At 49.2% G+C, this 16871-nt stretch overlaps 1 protein-coding gene across 1 annotated transcript in view; it reads right to left on the bottom strand.

The window, feature by feature from the left end:
• Positions 1-335: 335 nt before the first annotated feature.
• The window catches only part of PDE2A (phosphodiesterase 2A), a 455035-nt gene continuing 438499 nt past the window's right edge, over positions 336-16871 (bottom strand). Inside the window, exons 17-30 of the mRNA XM_063127363.1 lie at positions 15001-15178; positions 12967-13079; positions 12697-12774; positions 12236-12358; positions 10893-10963; positions 9482-9604; positions 7645-7732; positions 5323-5370; positions 4943-5017; positions 4602-4701; positions 3998-4110; positions 3749-3787; positions 2447-2553; positions 336-667 (exon numbers count right to left, since the gene is read on the bottom strand). Coding sequence (XP_062983433.1) covers positions 433-667; positions 2447-2553; positions 3749-3787; positions 3998-4110; positions 4602-4701; positions 4943-5017; positions 5323-5370; positions 7645-7732; positions 9482-9604; positions 10893-10963; positions 12236-12358; positions 12697-12774; positions 12967-13079; positions 15001-15178 — 1491 coding nt within the window. The 3' untranslated portion in view covers positions 336-432. The remainder of the gene's footprint in view (positions 668-2446; positions 2554-3748; positions 3788-3997; positions 4111-4601; positions 4702-4942; positions 5018-5322; positions 5371-7644; positions 7733-9481; positions 9605-10892; positions 10964-12235; positions 12359-12696; positions 12775-12966; positions 13080-15000; positions 15179-16871) is intronic.

The following is a 16871-nucleotide window of genomic DNA, read 5'->3' as shown; positions in this document are numbered from 1 at the left end:
GCTTGGATCTCATCTCTGCTAATGCACATCTCATCTGGCTGTCAAAAATGACCTTGCCTGAAACGGGCATTGAAGGCTGATGCTGCAGCGTGTGGGGGCCGAAAGGTGGCCGAGGCAGTGAGGCGAGAGTGGGGCACTCATTAAGCTCAACAGCGCAAGAAAGCCATAGAGGAGTGCAAGCCGGCAGAGGCCTGGTGTTAATCGGCAAAGCCCATCCGTGAAATGGGGACAGGAACAGCATGGAGAGCAGGCGGGCGGGTGAGCTGTGGCGGGTGCGGGGTGGATGGAACGGCTGGAGTGGGTAGAGCGCATGGTATAAATAAGAACCGTGTTTGTTTGTTTCCAAAATCAGCCCCATCCTTTCCCAGGAGGGAAAGGGTTACAAAGTCGCACTTGTGTGTGTCCGGTCCGTACAAGCGGGGAGGCGGGATGTCATTCCAGCTCCGCCTCCATGTGCCCCTCTTCAGAGTCCAGGCACCCGTTCATCCTGATGCCATTGTTGTCGCCCATGGTCTGCAGGTCGTACTCCTCGTCCAGAAAGTCCAGGGAGTTGTTGCTGGGGAGGCCCCGGATGGTGAACTTGTGTGACACTTTGGTCCAGTGCTCCCGGTTGCTGGCCACTCTCTCGTACAGCTCGGTTGACTTGGGGAAGAGGTCCTGGAGCAACCTGTAGGGCGGATAAAATTATATGGACAGACTTTATTGCGCAGACTTTATACTGTTAGTTTTACCCTACCCTGTGCCTGCTTACCCTACCCTGTGCCTGTTGGCATTCTCTTCCCCTCCTTATTGTTTTACTATGATTTTATTAGATTGTAAGCCTATGCGGCAGGGTCTTGCTATTTACTGTTTTACTCTGTACAGCACCATGTACATTGATGGTGCTATATAAATAAATAAATAAATAAATAAATAATAATAATAATAACAACAACAACAGCCATCGGTCAGGAATGCTTTAAGGTAGATTCCTGCAATAAGCAGAGGGTTGGACTGGATGACCTTATAGGACCCTTGCAACTCTACTATTCTATGGTTTTATGATTCCATATATTTGCTGTCAAGTACATTTATTTATTTATTTATTTATTTATTGCATTTATATACCACCCCACAGCTGAAGCTCTCTGGGCAGTTTACAACAGTTAAAAATGGTGAACATTAAAAAGTATACAACATTTAAAAAACATCAAAAACATAAAAACAGCGTAAAAACAGCATCATCCATTTAAAACAACAACAATTCTGGGGTCCATTAAAAAGTCCAAGTTTATTATGGTAAACACAGCTAGATTTGCGGTAAAAGTAGCCCAAGGCCATAGCTAGCCCTACGGTTTATCCTGGGATCATCCAGGGTTCGCCCCTGCCTGAGCACTGGATCCCCTGTGTGTCACCTAGATGAAGAGGTTTGACCCCTGGACAACCGGGGGATAAACCTTGGGTCTAGCTATGGCCTAAGTCTGAGTAGCCCAAGAGGATAAGTGTTTTGTCTAAGAAGCGTGGTCTCTGCGATGAGGTATTCTTGTAAGGCGCTGTGTATTTTTATATATGCCAATGACACCCAAATATACTTCTCTATGCCTTCGACAGCAGCGTCAGCTAAGGACAGTGTGTCTCCTCTGAATGAATGTTTGGAGGCCGTCATGGGCTGGATGAGGGAAAACAAACTGAAGCTTGTGAACCGCCCAGAGAGCTTCGGCTATTGGGCGGTATAAAAATGTAATTAATAAATAAATAAATAAATAAATAAATAAATAAATAAATCAGCTGAATCCAGACAAGACGGAGGTGCTCGCTGTCAAAGGCCCCAACCTGGGTTTGGAGGTGTGTCAACCAGTTCTGGATGGGGTTACACTCCGCCTGAAAGACTGCGTTTGCAGCTTGGGGGATGCTCCTGGATCCATCACTCCAAGAGAGATGCGACAGCCTAGAGTGCCTACTATCAGCTTCGGCTGATACGCCAGCTGCGCCCTTTCCTAGAGTTGGAAGGCCTAAAGACGGTTGTGCATGCGCTGGTAACTTCGAGGCTCGACTTCTGCAATGCACTCTACATAGGGCTATCTTTGTGCCTAGTCCAGAAACTTCAGCTAGTGCAAAATATGGCAGCCAGGTTGGTCAGCGGTACACCTAGGGGTGACCACATTACACCAGCTTTAAAATCACTCCACTGGCTGCCCATTGGTTTCCGGATGTACAACGTGTTGGTTGGTCTAGGATTCTAGGATTCTCCCTGCTCCTGGGATCCCCTGTGCATCATGTGGACACCCAGGGACGATCCCAAGGCGATCCCTTGGATATGCCCGCAGTGTACCCCTGAGTATCAATTGCTGGAGAACAACAAGAGGAGAAAGGCTATTGCCTTCATGCCATGCTCGTGGCCTTCTCATGGCAGTCCTGCCCCTGCTCCTCAAGGTGATCCAGACCTGGCATGAAGCTCAACACTTACTTGTAGATAGGCATGGCGATGTGCTCCATGAAGCTGATCTGCAGCTCAGGGATGTAGGCTTTCTCCCGGTCCATCATCTCCATTGGCCGGTTGCCCATGGCTTTCTCCTGCAGAGGTTGGGTAACTGGGTCATTCAAGTCTCTAAATACTGCACTGCAGCTCCCTTGCCTCCCCGATGGCGCAACAGGTGGGGAAAAACACCACCACCACCCCGCAATTGTATATGCTGGGAAACAGCATCCCACCCCCTCAAATGCAACCCAGGGCCAGGGATGGTTCCTATTTGTTTTTAATGCAACAACACTATTGCCGTGTTTCCATGTAATGCTGGAATACAGAAGCGCTCTTGAGAAGACACCTCCACATATTGAGATTGTAACTATGAATAGAGGCTGAAAGAACTGGGCATGTTCAGCCTGGAGAAGAGAAGATTGAGGGGAGCCATGAGAGCACTCTTCGAATACTTCAAAGGTTGTCACACAGAGGAGGGCCAGGATCTCTTCTCGATCCTCCCAGAGTGCAGGACACGGAATAACGGGCTCAAGTTAAAGGAAGCCAGATTCCGGCTGGACATCAGGAAAAAACTTCCTGACTGCTAGAGCAGTACGACAATGGAACCAGTTACCTAGGGAGGTTGTGGGCTCTCCCACACTAGAGGCCTTCAAGAGGCAGCTGGACAACCATCTGTCAGGGATGCTTTAGGGTGGATTCCTGCATTGAGCAGGGGGTTGGACTCGATGGCCTTGTGGGCCCCTTCCAACTCTGCTATTCTATGATTCTATGATTCTAACTCAGCCTTCCTCAACCTGGGGCGCTCCAGATGTGTTGGACTGCACCTCCCAGAATGCCCCAGCCAGCTGGGGCATTCTGGGAGTTGTAGTCCAACACATCTGGAGCGCCCCAGGTTGAGGAAGGCTGTTCTAACTCATCATACGTTCTGCTCCACTTGGGAACTTTAAGCTGGTGAAGTCAGGGGATTCTGAACCCGGGAATGTCTGTCACTGCCCCTGCTCCCACCATGCACCCACAATATCTCTTCCCCTACGCCTTTGCATTTCTCTTTGGGGTTCCCTCTGAGTCGCAAATCCCACCCGTTTAATTCACACACTAAAACGTGAGATTTGTATTTGTTTATCTGATGGATGTGGTGCCTTTTCTGCCGCAGAAGGGCCATGAAGGTGACTCTCAGAAACGTTGTCTCCCGGCCCCTGCTGCCAGACCTGGTCAATGGGAAGGGCCAGCGGTGGCTTTAGGGCAAAGGAGCTCATTTCCATAGGACAGCTTCCTTGTCGTCTTACGTACCAGGTCTCCCTGGGAGAAGAACTCCTTGTAGATCAGTTCCTGCAAAGCAAAGGCCATGGATTAGACAGGTTTCAAGGAATTGCCATCAACTCTCCAACCTGTGGTTGGGGACCACGTTTCTGACTACTTGGGCAAGGCGACGTCACTGAGCCACGGCTACCACTACCCCCAGCATGTGAGCCCGCCTTATACGGAGTCAGATTCAGGCAGGTGAGAAGGGGCCGTTCGCCCCAGGCCTTCTTTACTCACTGCTATCTTGCGGGTGGTTTTCCAGCCTTTCGTCTGGTCTGAGAGGTCGCATGAGGTCATGAGAAGGCACAGCAGGAGGCTGTGGTGATGCTTGTTCTTGGGGTCATAGCCAACTGGAAAGAAGGAGGACAGGAGGAAGAGGAGGAGGAGGAGGAGGAGGAGGAAGAAGAGGAGGAGGAGGAGGAGGAGGAAGAGGGTTCATTTGCAGCTAACCTTTGATTCCAGGGCAGCTTCAAAGTTCTGAAGGAGCACAACTGCAACATTATGAAGAAGGCTACAAGACCCCCCCTGACCACCTCCCCCCCCACACACACGACAAGAAAGGAGATATGGAAAAGTGAGGACCTCATGAAGACCTTTCATTTCTGGCCCCAGGAGTGCACGGGGGCATGTTCCAAACATCTATTATGGGGCAGCTATATAAGTACCATCCAGAAATAAGGAAATACGGTGGTTTTTTTTAATGTGTGTGCACATACAGCTTTTGTACAGAGTGGAGACTCTCACCCACAGCATTGGGAATTGGGCAATGGCCCTTCACACCTCTCTGCCTCACAACAGCCGAATAGGACACGGATAGATAGACAGATGTCCCGTCCATTACCTTCCGCCATTTTCTGGAGGTCTTTGAAGATCCTTAAATGGTGAGCAAGGTCGGTGGCCAGGATAATGTCCCGCATCAAATCCAGCATCCTTTGGTAATCCTATATTGAGCCAATAACAATTTGCTTTATTATCCTGTGCCTTGAGGATACAGGACAGCCTGGAGAAATGACACGGCTCACCATGGACAGCACCAGCGCCAGCACCAGCCCTTCTGAGATACCACCAACGGACTGGCCAGTTGCGTAGCGCATGATAAGGAGCTGCCAACAACAGCTGGCTTGAACCATCAGTGCTCCTCACGAAGAAAACCCTGGGAACTGCTGCCTCTCTCAGACTCACCTTCCGCGAGAAATGATCAAAGATGTTACAGCCGTGGGTGTTCAGGATGGCGATAGCCTGGGCAAAATGGTGCCTCTGGAAAACAAAACACAGCAAAGAGGAGAGGAGAATGCGTGTGTGTGATCGGTCCAGAGCTCTACAAGAGGAGAGATGGGAATAGGAAACCCGTCAAGCTAGCTAGGTTTCCTACGTAGGAAAACCGTTGAGCTCGCAAGCGCGATTGACGTTGCACAAGCGTTGGTTTCGGCAGAGGCCTGGGCCCTGGGCCTGAGCTTTCGCCTCAGTTATGTTCTGCCGGCTTGGCACCCTTCCTCCCTCCCACCCCTGTGTGAAGCACCCCTGGACCTGCTCAGTGAAGGGCAGGTTTGTTGTTGTTTTACCTCCATCACGGAGCCTTCTGAGCTGTACAGGGCAGCCAGGACCGATTTCTGAAAGATAGAATTAAGAGACACCATGAGGGCAAAGGCCCAGAAGCCACAATTGGGGCCAGGATGGACGGAGGTGGATTGGGCTTCAATGCGCGCGGCCTGAGGAGAGCTGTGGGGGGCTGTGAGGAAGGGGCAGGGCGGTGGGGGAGAGGAGTGATGGAGGAAGGGCGGCCTCCACTTCCCCCCATGCTTTTGGTCAACACCCCTTCCCCGCCTGCTTTACAAGGGGGGGGGAGCCATCCCAGAAGCTACATGGTCTGTGAAGTGCTCAGTGTGTAAACTAAGCTGTTCCAAAGCTCTAGTGCAGCCTTCCTCAACCTGGGGCGCTCTGGATGTGTTGGACTACAACTCCCAGAATGCCCCAGCCAGGCTGGGGCATTCTGGGAGTTGTAGTCCAATACATCCAGAGCGCCCCAGGTTGAGGAAGGCTGCTCTAGTGACACCCTTTTGGCATGGGAGGTCCACCCCCTAACCCTAGGGTGACCCTATGGAAAGGAGGACAGGTCTCCTGCATCTTTAACAGTTGTATTGAAAAGGGAATTTCAGCAGGTGTCCTTTGTATATATGGAGAACCTGGTGAAATTCCCTCTTCATCACCACAGTTAAAGCTGCCCTCTTTTAAATCTAGTCACTCTAGTATAGCTCCTGCAGCTTTAACTATGGTGATGAAGAGGACATTTCACCAGGTGCGACATGCATCCAAACGACACCTGCTGAAATTCCCTTTTCTATGCAACTGTTAAAGATACAGGAGCCCTGTCCTCCTTTCCATAGGGTCACTCTACACCCCAGATGTTGCTGACTAAGGGTTGGTTCTGTGTGTCCCCCCCTCCCCATAGTTCGGCTTCATGGCACATGGGCAACACTGGGGAAGTGGAGACTGTGAGAGATGAAGGGGTGATGCCATGACACCCCACATCAGCACTACTGCCCCACTTCTCCTGAGGACCAAGCTGTGGGGCTTCATTTTGAGGGATGAAACAGAAAGGAGGAACAGCTGAGCCTGGGAGTGGTTGGGGAGGGGCCCTTCACGGAACAGGCAGAAGCTAGCTGCAGGCCCAGGCAGCTGACCACAATTCCCAATCACCACACTCCCCATAAAAGACTTGCCAGAACTCAGAAGCGGGGCTGGAAGCAATGATTGTCCTTGGTGCCTTGACTTCGTTGCTTGCATAGAATCATAGAATAGCAGAGTTGGAAGGGACCTACAAGGCCATCGAGTCCAACCCCCTGCTCAATGCAGGAATCCACCCTAAAGCATCCCTGACAGATGGTTGTCCGGCTGCCTCTTGAAGGCCTCCAGTGTGGGAGAGCCCACCACCTCCCTAGGCAACTGGTTCCAGTGTTGTTCTGCTCTAACACTCAGGAAGTAACTGGTTCCATTGTCGTAACTGGTTCCATTGTCGTACCAGTGCCGTGATCTTGCCTGGACTGAACCTGACCTTGGACTGGACCCTGACTACTCTTTGGTGCATTCCTGAACCTGGTATTGTCCGACCCGGCTTCTGATGCATACTTTTTGGCTTTTGGACTGCTAATTGATGTTTCCAGCCTGCTTATCTTGCTAACGCCGGTGACTTACGGCACAAGGATGCTGGCAAGGGAAGAAACCCCGGTGCAAACAGAGATGTCCCAAAAACGTGCAGAAAGGGCAACGCAAAATTGTAAACTGTCCAGACAGCTCTGGCTAGCGGGCGGTATAAAAATGCAATCAATCAATAAACAAATAAATAATAAAGAAAATGGCTCTTAACTGCCGAAGCAGCAGCAAGCTTGTTGCACAGGGATGGCAGGCATCAGCCCTCAGTAATAATATACACAGCACAGCCTCACAGGTGCTGTTTATAATTAAAACTGAAATATAGTTTCTATTGTGATGAGTGGTTTGGGGCAGGGATTTGCTCCCTCCGGATCTTGCTCCCTTTTAAAAAAATCCTCCCTAATATATACTTGCAAAAATTCTTCATGTGCTTTTAGATCAGCTTTGCCCCAACCTGGTGTCCTTTGGATGTGCTGGAGTTCAACTCCTACAACCCTCATCCAGTGTGGCTGTTGTCTGGGGATTATGGGAACTGTAGTCCAACACATTTGGGCCCTCCTTTAGTGTATTTGCCTCCTTCTTAAACAGCTTTATTGTCGCTTGCAAAGCAAATGGAGGAGCAGCTGGCAAAAGGGTGGTCTAGGAATGTAAGATGGTCTGTTGCAAGGTGAGACACACCCACCCCAGCCCCTCCCTCCCTCATTTTGTGACGCATGGGTTCCTTCAAACCGTACCGAAGCCACCTGGAAAGAGTTATTGGTGCCCCGGTGGTCCAGGTCGTGGCACATGCAGGAGATGAACAGGGCAAAGATTTCGATGTCTCTGTTAAGAGAAAAACAACACACACACAACCGCGCATGAGTGCAGAAGTATCTGATGTGCCTGGAATGAGAGGCGTGGAGGTGTGGAGGGGGTGCACATTCCTTGTGCAAGTGAACTTCTCCAAGGAGGAAAGTGCTTGATAACCGGGGGGGGGGGGAAGGGAAGAGAATTGGGGGAGAGGAAGTGGGCAAGTTCAGTCCCTTTCTGATCTATGCTCTGTACTGTTCAGTCCCAGCGGCTCATCACAGATGAACACCACCTGAAATGAGGGACAGAAGCAAATTCCCAGGACTGTCTCCCTGCTAGGTTAATTCTCTACCTGTATGAGGTCCCCGGAAAGCCTTGCTTCCCCCCACCCTACATCACAAGCACTAAACGTTTCGTTTTGACTCAGTGTTGGGAAAATGCAACTGAAGCAAAAATCAGGATATTCAATTTATTGTCCGGAAAAGCTGTCAGTAAATAAAAGCTGGTTTTCGCTGTGATCAGTGACCTGGCCACCTAAAGCCAGCAGGAGGGGACGGGCGCTGTTTCTTTGGGCCAAGCTCAGTGTTGTCGGAGCGAACCCAGATGTGCGGGATTGGTCTAGCGGGCCCACGGAGAAAGGCCCTTTCCCATGGCTTCGCCAGGCACATGGTCTTCTCCTCCTGCTTCCAGACAAGAATTCATTGTGCAATGGCCCTGCCTCATACACTGACTTTTACGGGGGGTCTAGACAACAGCGCCTTCCAATTTCTAACTCTCCTGTGTTTTCACACCACTCTGTCTTTTTTACTTCCCAGATGGAGTCTGTTAAGGTGGAAAAAACGGAGTAGCTGCCCAAGGCCTTCTCACTGATAGCCCTAGGGATAGTTCTAGATGAGGCCTTTATGGCTTCACCGCCCTGTCTCATTCATGGAACCTTACAAGGGTGTCTCGTTTTCCACTCACCACCCTCACCTGTTTTCCTAGAGCTCTTCCTGGCATTCCTCTCATCACAGAAGACCCATTAAGGAAGAAGAGATGGAAGAGATGCCCAAGACCTTCCAACAGTTAGTGCTAGGACCCCTCCGTCACTAGCAGCTCTCTGTCTGGAGGCCCCCACAGTAGAAAACTGGTCTTCCTGTTCACAGCCAAAGTGGCTGTGCATAGCACTGATTGCCCAGCACTAGTGACGATCAGCTACAAAGCCAACTCCCGCCACCCACTCCAGCCAACCAAGTTTTTTGTTTTGAAAAATGCTAAATGGTGTTGAACAAGATAAATATACAAGGGACTTGATGATGACTTTGGCAAAAGATGGCCAGCCCTCCAAAAGCATGCGGGCATCATTCAAAGAGGAAATGGGCCATTGGAGGAGTGAAGGTGGACGGAAACCACGCCAAAATATGGATAGCAGTGGACGGACGCCGAGTGAACAAAGTGTGTGTCACTGGAGGAGCTGAGTTGGAAAGAAGGCAGGCGAAATCACGCTGACCCCTGACTGTAGGTGGGTCGGTCGGTGCACCCTTAGAGAAGAAGGTGTGTCTCTGTGCACCCTTAGGCAGAGGTTTTATTCCGCTTCCCAACAGATCACTGCAGAGCAGGAGAAGCAATATCTGCCAAAACTGTTAGCAAAGCAAGAGAGAGAATCTCCTTTGCCAGCTGGATCCCTCGAGCGATGCAAATACACGGCCAATACACGCCCCCCCCCCCCCCGCTTCATGTGTTCTGGGGTTGATCTCTGGTATCAACTGAGCCCCAGAGGAGAGCAAAAATACATCCACCTACTCCAGGTAATTGACCAGCTCCAGGTTTTTGTAGAGCAGGTAGCAGAAGTGGGAGACAGAGAAGGCATGGGTCCAGTTGTGGTAGGGAGGGTCCCTGTATCCCTTTTTCACCATCAGGCAGAACCTAGGGGGGAAACAAAACAGTCAAAGAGACCCCTTGGTTAGAACAACACGGACTCAGAGCGGATCTACATAGAGTCCTGAAGGCGCTTGCGTGCGCCCCCAGGGCGCCCCGAAACTCTTTGCGTAGATCCTGCCCTACGCAAAGAGTTTCGGGGCGCCCTGGAGGTGCACGCAAGCGCCTTCAGGACGCCTTCACGACTCTGTGTAGATCCGCTCTCAGTGTAAGTACCCAAAACCTGAAGGCGGGTGAGGAGCAAAACCATCCACGAATCATTCCTTTACAAATTAATTTTAAATACCGTTTAATGTTTTTAATGTTTAGTATTGTATCATTTTGATACTTGTATTTTTGTTATATATTTAGTTAGCTGTTGGTTATTTTGCTGCTGCTGTTTGATTTATGATTGCAAACTGCCCCAAGGGCATTTGCAGTCAGGTGGTATACTAACCTAATAAATTAAAACTACGGTATGTACATTTCAAATTGTGCTTTCTGAATAAATGAGTTGGTGTTAGCAAATAAAAGGCTCAACTTTTTAAATAAATGTATCTCCAGATAGCCAACAAGATGACTTGGGCACCTACACTGGTGCCTACGCCTGGTGCCTACACTGTACTCCTTTCGTCGCCAGCTGAAGACCTTTTTATTCTCTCAGTATTTCAACACTTAATTTTAACTTAAATTTAAATGTTACTGTTCTAACTCTGTATTTTAATCTTATACCAATTTTGCTGCGTGGTTTTATCCTGGTTGTGCTTTTTATATTGTATTTTGTATTTGTGCTTTTAACCTGTTGGTTGTTTTACTATGGTTTTAATTTTTGTGAACCGCCCAGAGAGCTTCGGCTATTGGGGCAATATAAAAATGTAATAAATAAATAAATAAATAAATAAATGACAGGAGTCTTGTTATGGCAAGATGTTGCTGGGCTTCGACTCCCATGAGACCCAGCCACCCTGGCCAATGGTCAGGGATGATGGGAGTTGTAGTCCATCAATATTTGGCAGACCACAGGTTTCCCAGCCCTGCCCTAGTCTGAGTCCAATGCTCTAACCATTCTATCAGACTGCCTCTGCCCCATGTAACGAACAAATTGTAATTCGAAGACAATATCCCGGGGCTGTCTATATAGCGTCGCTTTCACCGCTGATCTCCCCCAAAACAGTTCTTCTGTCGAGGGCTTGCTCACATTAAGCCTGGCGTGCGTCAGAGACAGGACAACCCAACCCACAATTTTGTATGTGTGCCTGCAGAAGGGAGGGAGGAAGAGGCGATCTTTGGGTCCTACCTGACAAGCGTTTGGCGGTCAATTTTGTAGCTACTGATGAAGTTCATGTCCTGCAACATGCTCAGAATGGCCTGTGGGGAAGGAGAGGGAAGAGAGAGAGAGGTGGGTGGGTTATCAAGAGCTGCTACTAGGCATGATGGCTGTATGTTCCAGCTGGACATCAGGAAAACTTCCTGTTAGAGCAGTACGACAATGGAACCAGTTCCCTAGGGAGGTTGTGGGCTCTCCCACACTAGAGGCCTTCAGGAGGCAGATGGACGACCATCTGTCAGGGATGCTTTAAGGTGGATTCCTGCATTGAGCAGAGGGTTGGACTCGATGGCCTTGGAGGCCCCTTCCAACTCTACTCTTCTGTGTCTTAATTGAAGTGTGGGAAGCCAAGGAGGCAAAAGGCTGACAGAGAGATGGGTGGACAATGAAAGACAGGTCTCTTCCACATGCTCTTCAGCCCCCTCACAGGTAGGCTCAAGTACTCTAAACCCAACCCATGAGAATTTCTCCAAAATGTTCTTCTCCTTTGAATTTCTTTTCAAAAGCAATTTCTTTTTTATCAAATTGAATGAAAGTGCTGGGAATATGTAGAAGACACACACACACACACACACACACACACACACTCTCTCTCTCACCAAGCCTTGGAGTCAAGGTGGGCTAAGTGAAGAACCGGAAATTCAAATCTGGTTCTTCACTGCCAGCTCTCTATACAAAAGAGTGGCATGCAAAACAGCTTTAGTAACTAAAGGTAACCAGGATCTCTTCTCGATTATCTCAGAGTGCAGAACACAGAATCATGGGCTCAAGTGACAGGAAGCCCGATTCCGGCTGGACATCAGGAAAAACTGCCTGACTGTTAGAGCAGTACGACAATGGAACCAGTGACGTAGGGAGGTTGTGGGCTCTCCCACACTAGAGGCCTTCAAGAGGCAGCTGGAGAACCCTCTGTCAGGGATGCTTTAGGGTGGATTCCTGCACTGAGCAGGGGGTTCGACTCGATGGTCTTGTAGGCCCCTTCCAACTCTGCTATTCTATGATTCTATGAATCTATGACCTCCACATTCAGAGGCAGCAAGCCAAGAAACTGGCTTCCTAGAGGCATTTTGGTGGCCACTGTGGGAAGCAGGGTGTTGTCCTACATGGGCCTTTGGTTTGATCCACCAGGACTCTTCATACATTCTTCTTATCATCGTGCTCACTGTTCATTGCAAGCCTGAGGTGGGGTCTCCGCTACCGGGATCATCCCAGGCTTAATATGTGAGCCAGGACATCCTTTCCAGGACGATTTGGAGAAGAGGATGTACATTGCACTCAAGTGCCAGGGGAGCCTTGGGGAGATGGACGCTCACCATAGACGTGTCGTCCTCAGGGAGAGAACGCGGCGTGTACGTGAACTGAGCAAAGCTTGAGTCAATGGCTAAAACTGGCTTGATTCCTTCATCGAGAAGCTTGGTATATTCATCGTCAGATACCTGGAAGAAAAACGGCATTTAACTTCTAGAAGGAGAAATAGCCGGGGCTCTTCTTGACTATTTGGGGGCACGGGAAGCACCATCCGTCAAGACTGACCTGCAAATGGGCCTTCTCCCAGTTGTAAAAGTGAACTGTCAGTACTGTCTGTACCTCCCCATTTAGTACGTTGACTGCTGACCCACACGTAAACAGAGATGTACTTATTAGCCTATCAGTGATGGAGGTATCTCATGTCTACCCTTCCACACCCAAAGATGGAGCGCGCAACATCAGGATGCATAGAAGGGGAGACACAGTTAGCATTCACCTTTCTGGAACGGCCCTGAGCCGTCTTTACCTTCATATGGTACATCATCATCTCGTTGGCCAGGTGGCTTCGGTACTGGGCCTCATGGACTTTCTTGTAGAGCAGAGACTGGAGCAAAGAAAACCAAGATTTAGTCACCCTAGTGCATGAAATGTCAAAACGGGACGTGTTTCTGAAACAAATTTCATGGACTCTTGGTAAGAGCGTTGGCTACACGACCCCTGAAAAGGATCTGGATTAATATGATCCATCGAAGCTGCTCAGCAATACCCAAACAAGACACCACAGAAAGATGCTTACATGGGCAATGCTGATGCCACAGTAGATGGAGAATGCGGTGGCCAGGTCCTCATCAAACTTGCTGAACCAAGGTCCATTGATTTTGTTGACCAACTCAGCCACTCCGATGACATCTGGAAGGAGCAGAGAGGAAAGCCATGATTGGGGCTTGGAAGAGCACATTCAACTGCTGGCATGGGCCAGCTCCATTGTGCCAGAAATATCCCTTCCGCAGAGGACGGGAATATGAGCTGGGACTACATGAGCCACAGGATCTTGTTCAGCTCCCAATGATATGATTCTCATAACTTGTTGGGTCTACATGAGCTCCCTCACCCTCATTTGATCCACACAACCGGTTGGCCAAATACTTCTGACCCCTCTTGTGCTTCCTGGAAAACTGAGCTGGGATGTTGAGAGGTGTGATTAAAGCGCAATGTGGAAGAGTTGCCATACAATCAGAGGCCAACTTCCTTCCCTTCCTTCCTTCTGGAACTCTGCAGTCATAAAAATGTAGTATGTCAAGAGGCACACCCTCTTCGAATGTCACTTGCATGAAGGGGCAAAGCGTGCCGAAAGGGGCTGCAAAGTGTCTGTCATACCTTTACTTCTGCCCCCAACATTGCACAGCTTCTCCCAGTCCCAGGCCCAAGCGGTCCACATATTGGGGGAAGGTCTGAATGGGTTTCCTCACCGTGGGGGAGTCAGGACCTGATGAGGTCTGCAGACAGCTGCCCCATGAGCTGGGCCCCTGGTACATGGGCGGCCGCTTCTCAGTGAAGACTCTTCCAGCCTTGAACTGATTCCACCCACCCATTGGATCCCCCTGAACAGGAAGGAATGGCCATTGGATCTCCCTGAACAGGAAGGAATGGCCATTGGATCCCCCTGAACAGGAAGGAATGGCCATTGGATCCCCCTGAACAGGAAGGAATGGTCATTGGATCCCTCTAAACAGGAAGGAATGGCCATTGGATCCCTCTAAACAGGAAGGCACAGAAGACGGCGTCCTGTATCAGCACAGCCCTGGTGGAGCAACATGGTCTTCCTACGTTCTGGGTGCTCCTGTATCCTTGGTTGTTCTTTGGCCCTGAGCACTGGCTTGTGCCTCAATCCTGCCTCCTGGTTTGTCCTTTGGTTTTGACTTACTCTTTGGTCCTAACTATTGGCTTGTCTTCTGGCTCCTGACTGACTTCAGTCTGTTGCCTATGGCCAAGATCTGACTGGAGGGATGGGAAGGCATTCTGACTGCAACAAAGCTCTGGGTGGCAGGCATGGGTCCATGCCAGAAGAAGAGGATGAAAGAAATGGGGTCTTGGTGAAGGGGTGAATGACAGAGGCAGCAGCAGCATCTGCCTGCTTAAGGAGGCAACAGGTGCCCATACTTTCCCAGTAGCTGACCTGGAAGATTGGGAGCACCAACTCTGTGGCTCAAAACTGTCTCTCAGGACTGGAGGAGACCATGGGTTGCTCAAGAATGAAGTATTAACTGTGAGCAAGGACCTGCTCATGACTATGAGATGGAAGAGGAAATGGCTGTGGTTGGAGAGAAACAGCTGGAAGCATCTTCTGGGCTTCTCTTGGAGTACTCGTGGTGAATGGGAGGAGAAGGGGCACAAGCATTCTGAGCCCTTGGAGGACTCGTCGTGGGGACTGGGAGGAGAAGGGGTGCAAGCATTCTGAGCCCTTGGAGGACTCGTGGTGGGGAATGGGAGGAGAAGGGGCGCAAGCATTCTGAGCCCTTGCAGGACTCGTGGTGGGGAATGGGAGGAGAAGGGGCGCAAGCATTCTGAGCCCTTGGAGTACTCGTGGTGGGGAATGGGAGAAGGGGTACAAGCATTCTGAGCCCTTGGAGGACTCGTGGTGGGGAATGGGAGGAGAAGGGGCGCAAGCATTCTGAGCCCTTGCAGGACTCGTGGTGGGGACTAGGAGGAGAAGGGGCGCAAGCATTCTGAGCTCTTGGGTGGCCTGTTGGGGCAGTCTGGAAGGGGCGTCCAAAGCATGCCAGCATGGTGAGGGGCGTAACGTACCCATCCCCTCAGCCTGCACCCTCACCCTGGTTCTCGTCCTTGATGGGGAAGCAGAGGATATTCCTGGTCCGGAACCCAGTGCTGTCATCCACACCACGGTAGAAGAGGGGATGGGAATACGCATCCTTGATGTTGAGGATTTTCCCCGTTGTTGCCACGTGACCTGCTATGCCCTGATCTGCCGGGATCCGGATTTCATAGCTCTGTGTCCAAGGAAGGAGAACACCGGTTACTCGAGACATCTGGGGCTGGGTGCATCGGTCAGTCTGGGCTGCTTTCAGCTCCCCATATTTCCTGTCTCATGTTCGGTCCATCCCAAACGATGAGACAATTTAATTTAATATACTTCTATACCACCAGATATAATAAAATCTCTAAGCAGGTAACATGCTAAAATATTAAAATCAATATTAAAATATTCAGCAAACAATTTCAGATACAATAACAGAAAAAATAAAAACAACAAAAACAACAATAGAAATTGAACAGCATCATGATATAAATTACAACCCAGGAAAATCTTGCATAAACCGGTGCATTAAAATGTTTGTTTTTATGCATTTTTGTGAGCATTGAATATAACTTTGCTTAATATGCACATTTTTTGCAAGAAATTCTCCTAGTACATTATTTTCACAAACACACACATTTTTTGTGTGCACATGATAGCACTCTTCAAATACTTAAAAGGTTGTCACACAGAGGAGGGCCAGGATCTCTTCTCGATCCTCTCAGAGTGTAGGACACGGAATAACGGGCTCAAGTTAAAGGAAGCTGGACAACCATCTCCCAGGGATGCTTTAGGGTGGATTCCTGCATTGAGCAGGGGGTTGGACTCGATGGCCTTATAGGCCTCTTCCAAGTTTACTATTCTATGATTCTCCTAATATACACATTTTGGGTATACTTTTTTATTGGAGAATTTGCTTAAAATTCGGAAAAGTGTACATTTTTGAAGGATAACTGAGTTTTAGTCTGCAATCATCGGTTCAAAAGTATGAAATAAGGTAAGTTCATATTAAAATGAGAATTCAACCTATTTCTCCCCATCACTACATAAATCAGATGTGTGTGTGTTTGAGTGTGCTACTGCTACTAGGAAGCCTTAATTCATTCATTCACTACATTTTTGTCAGGTGCTTGAGACAACCAAGGAATTGAATCTGAACAACTAAGAGTCAAAACTCTTACATTTCCAATTTGAATACAAAATTTTGAGCTCTGTAAATGCGCATCTAAGACTCTGAATCTTGGAATGTGAATGACAGATTCTGAATTCTGCAGCAGCTCGCTGAGGATTTCCCCCATTTTTGACCCCTATTCAGGACCGATAAAAGGAAGGACTTCTTCACACAGCACGCAATTCAACTGTGGAATTCACTTCCACAAGTTGTAGTGATGGCCACCAATTTGGATGGGTTTAAATGTAGTTTGGATAAATTCCTGGAAAAGGCTATCAATGGCTACTAGTCTTGATGGCTCTATATTATTTCCAGTATCAGAGGGCGTATGTGTCTATGTACACCAGTTGCTGGGGAACATGGGTGGGAAGGTGCTGTTCCACTCGTGTTCTGCTTGTGGTCTTCCAATCTGGGCAGATGGTTGGCCACCGTGTGAACAGGATGCTGGATTAGACAGTCCTCTGGTGTGATCCAGCAGGGCTCTTCTTCTGTCCTGCAACTCATGATCCCATATCCATTCAATATGGTCCATCCTTTTATTAGAATGTAAGCCTATGCGGCAGGGTCTTGCTATTTTATTGTTTTACTATGTACAGCACCATGTGCACTGATGGTGCGCTCTCTCTCTCTCTCTCTCTCTCTCTCTCTCTCTCTCTCTCTCTCTCTCTAATAATCCTGCTGCCAGCTGTATATTGCATAGATGATTGAGTCAGTC

Source organism: Elgaria multicarinata, chromosome 5 (genome assembly GCF_023053635.1).
Source record: "Elgaria multicarinata webbii isolate HBS135686 ecotype San Diego chromosome 5, rElgMul1.1.pri, whole genome shotgun sequence".
Taxonomy (NCBI): Eukaryota; Metazoa; Chordata; class Lepidosauria; order Squamata; family Anguidae; genus Elgaria; species Elgaria multicarinata.
This window is presented reverse-complemented; position numbering and strand designations above follow the sequence as displayed.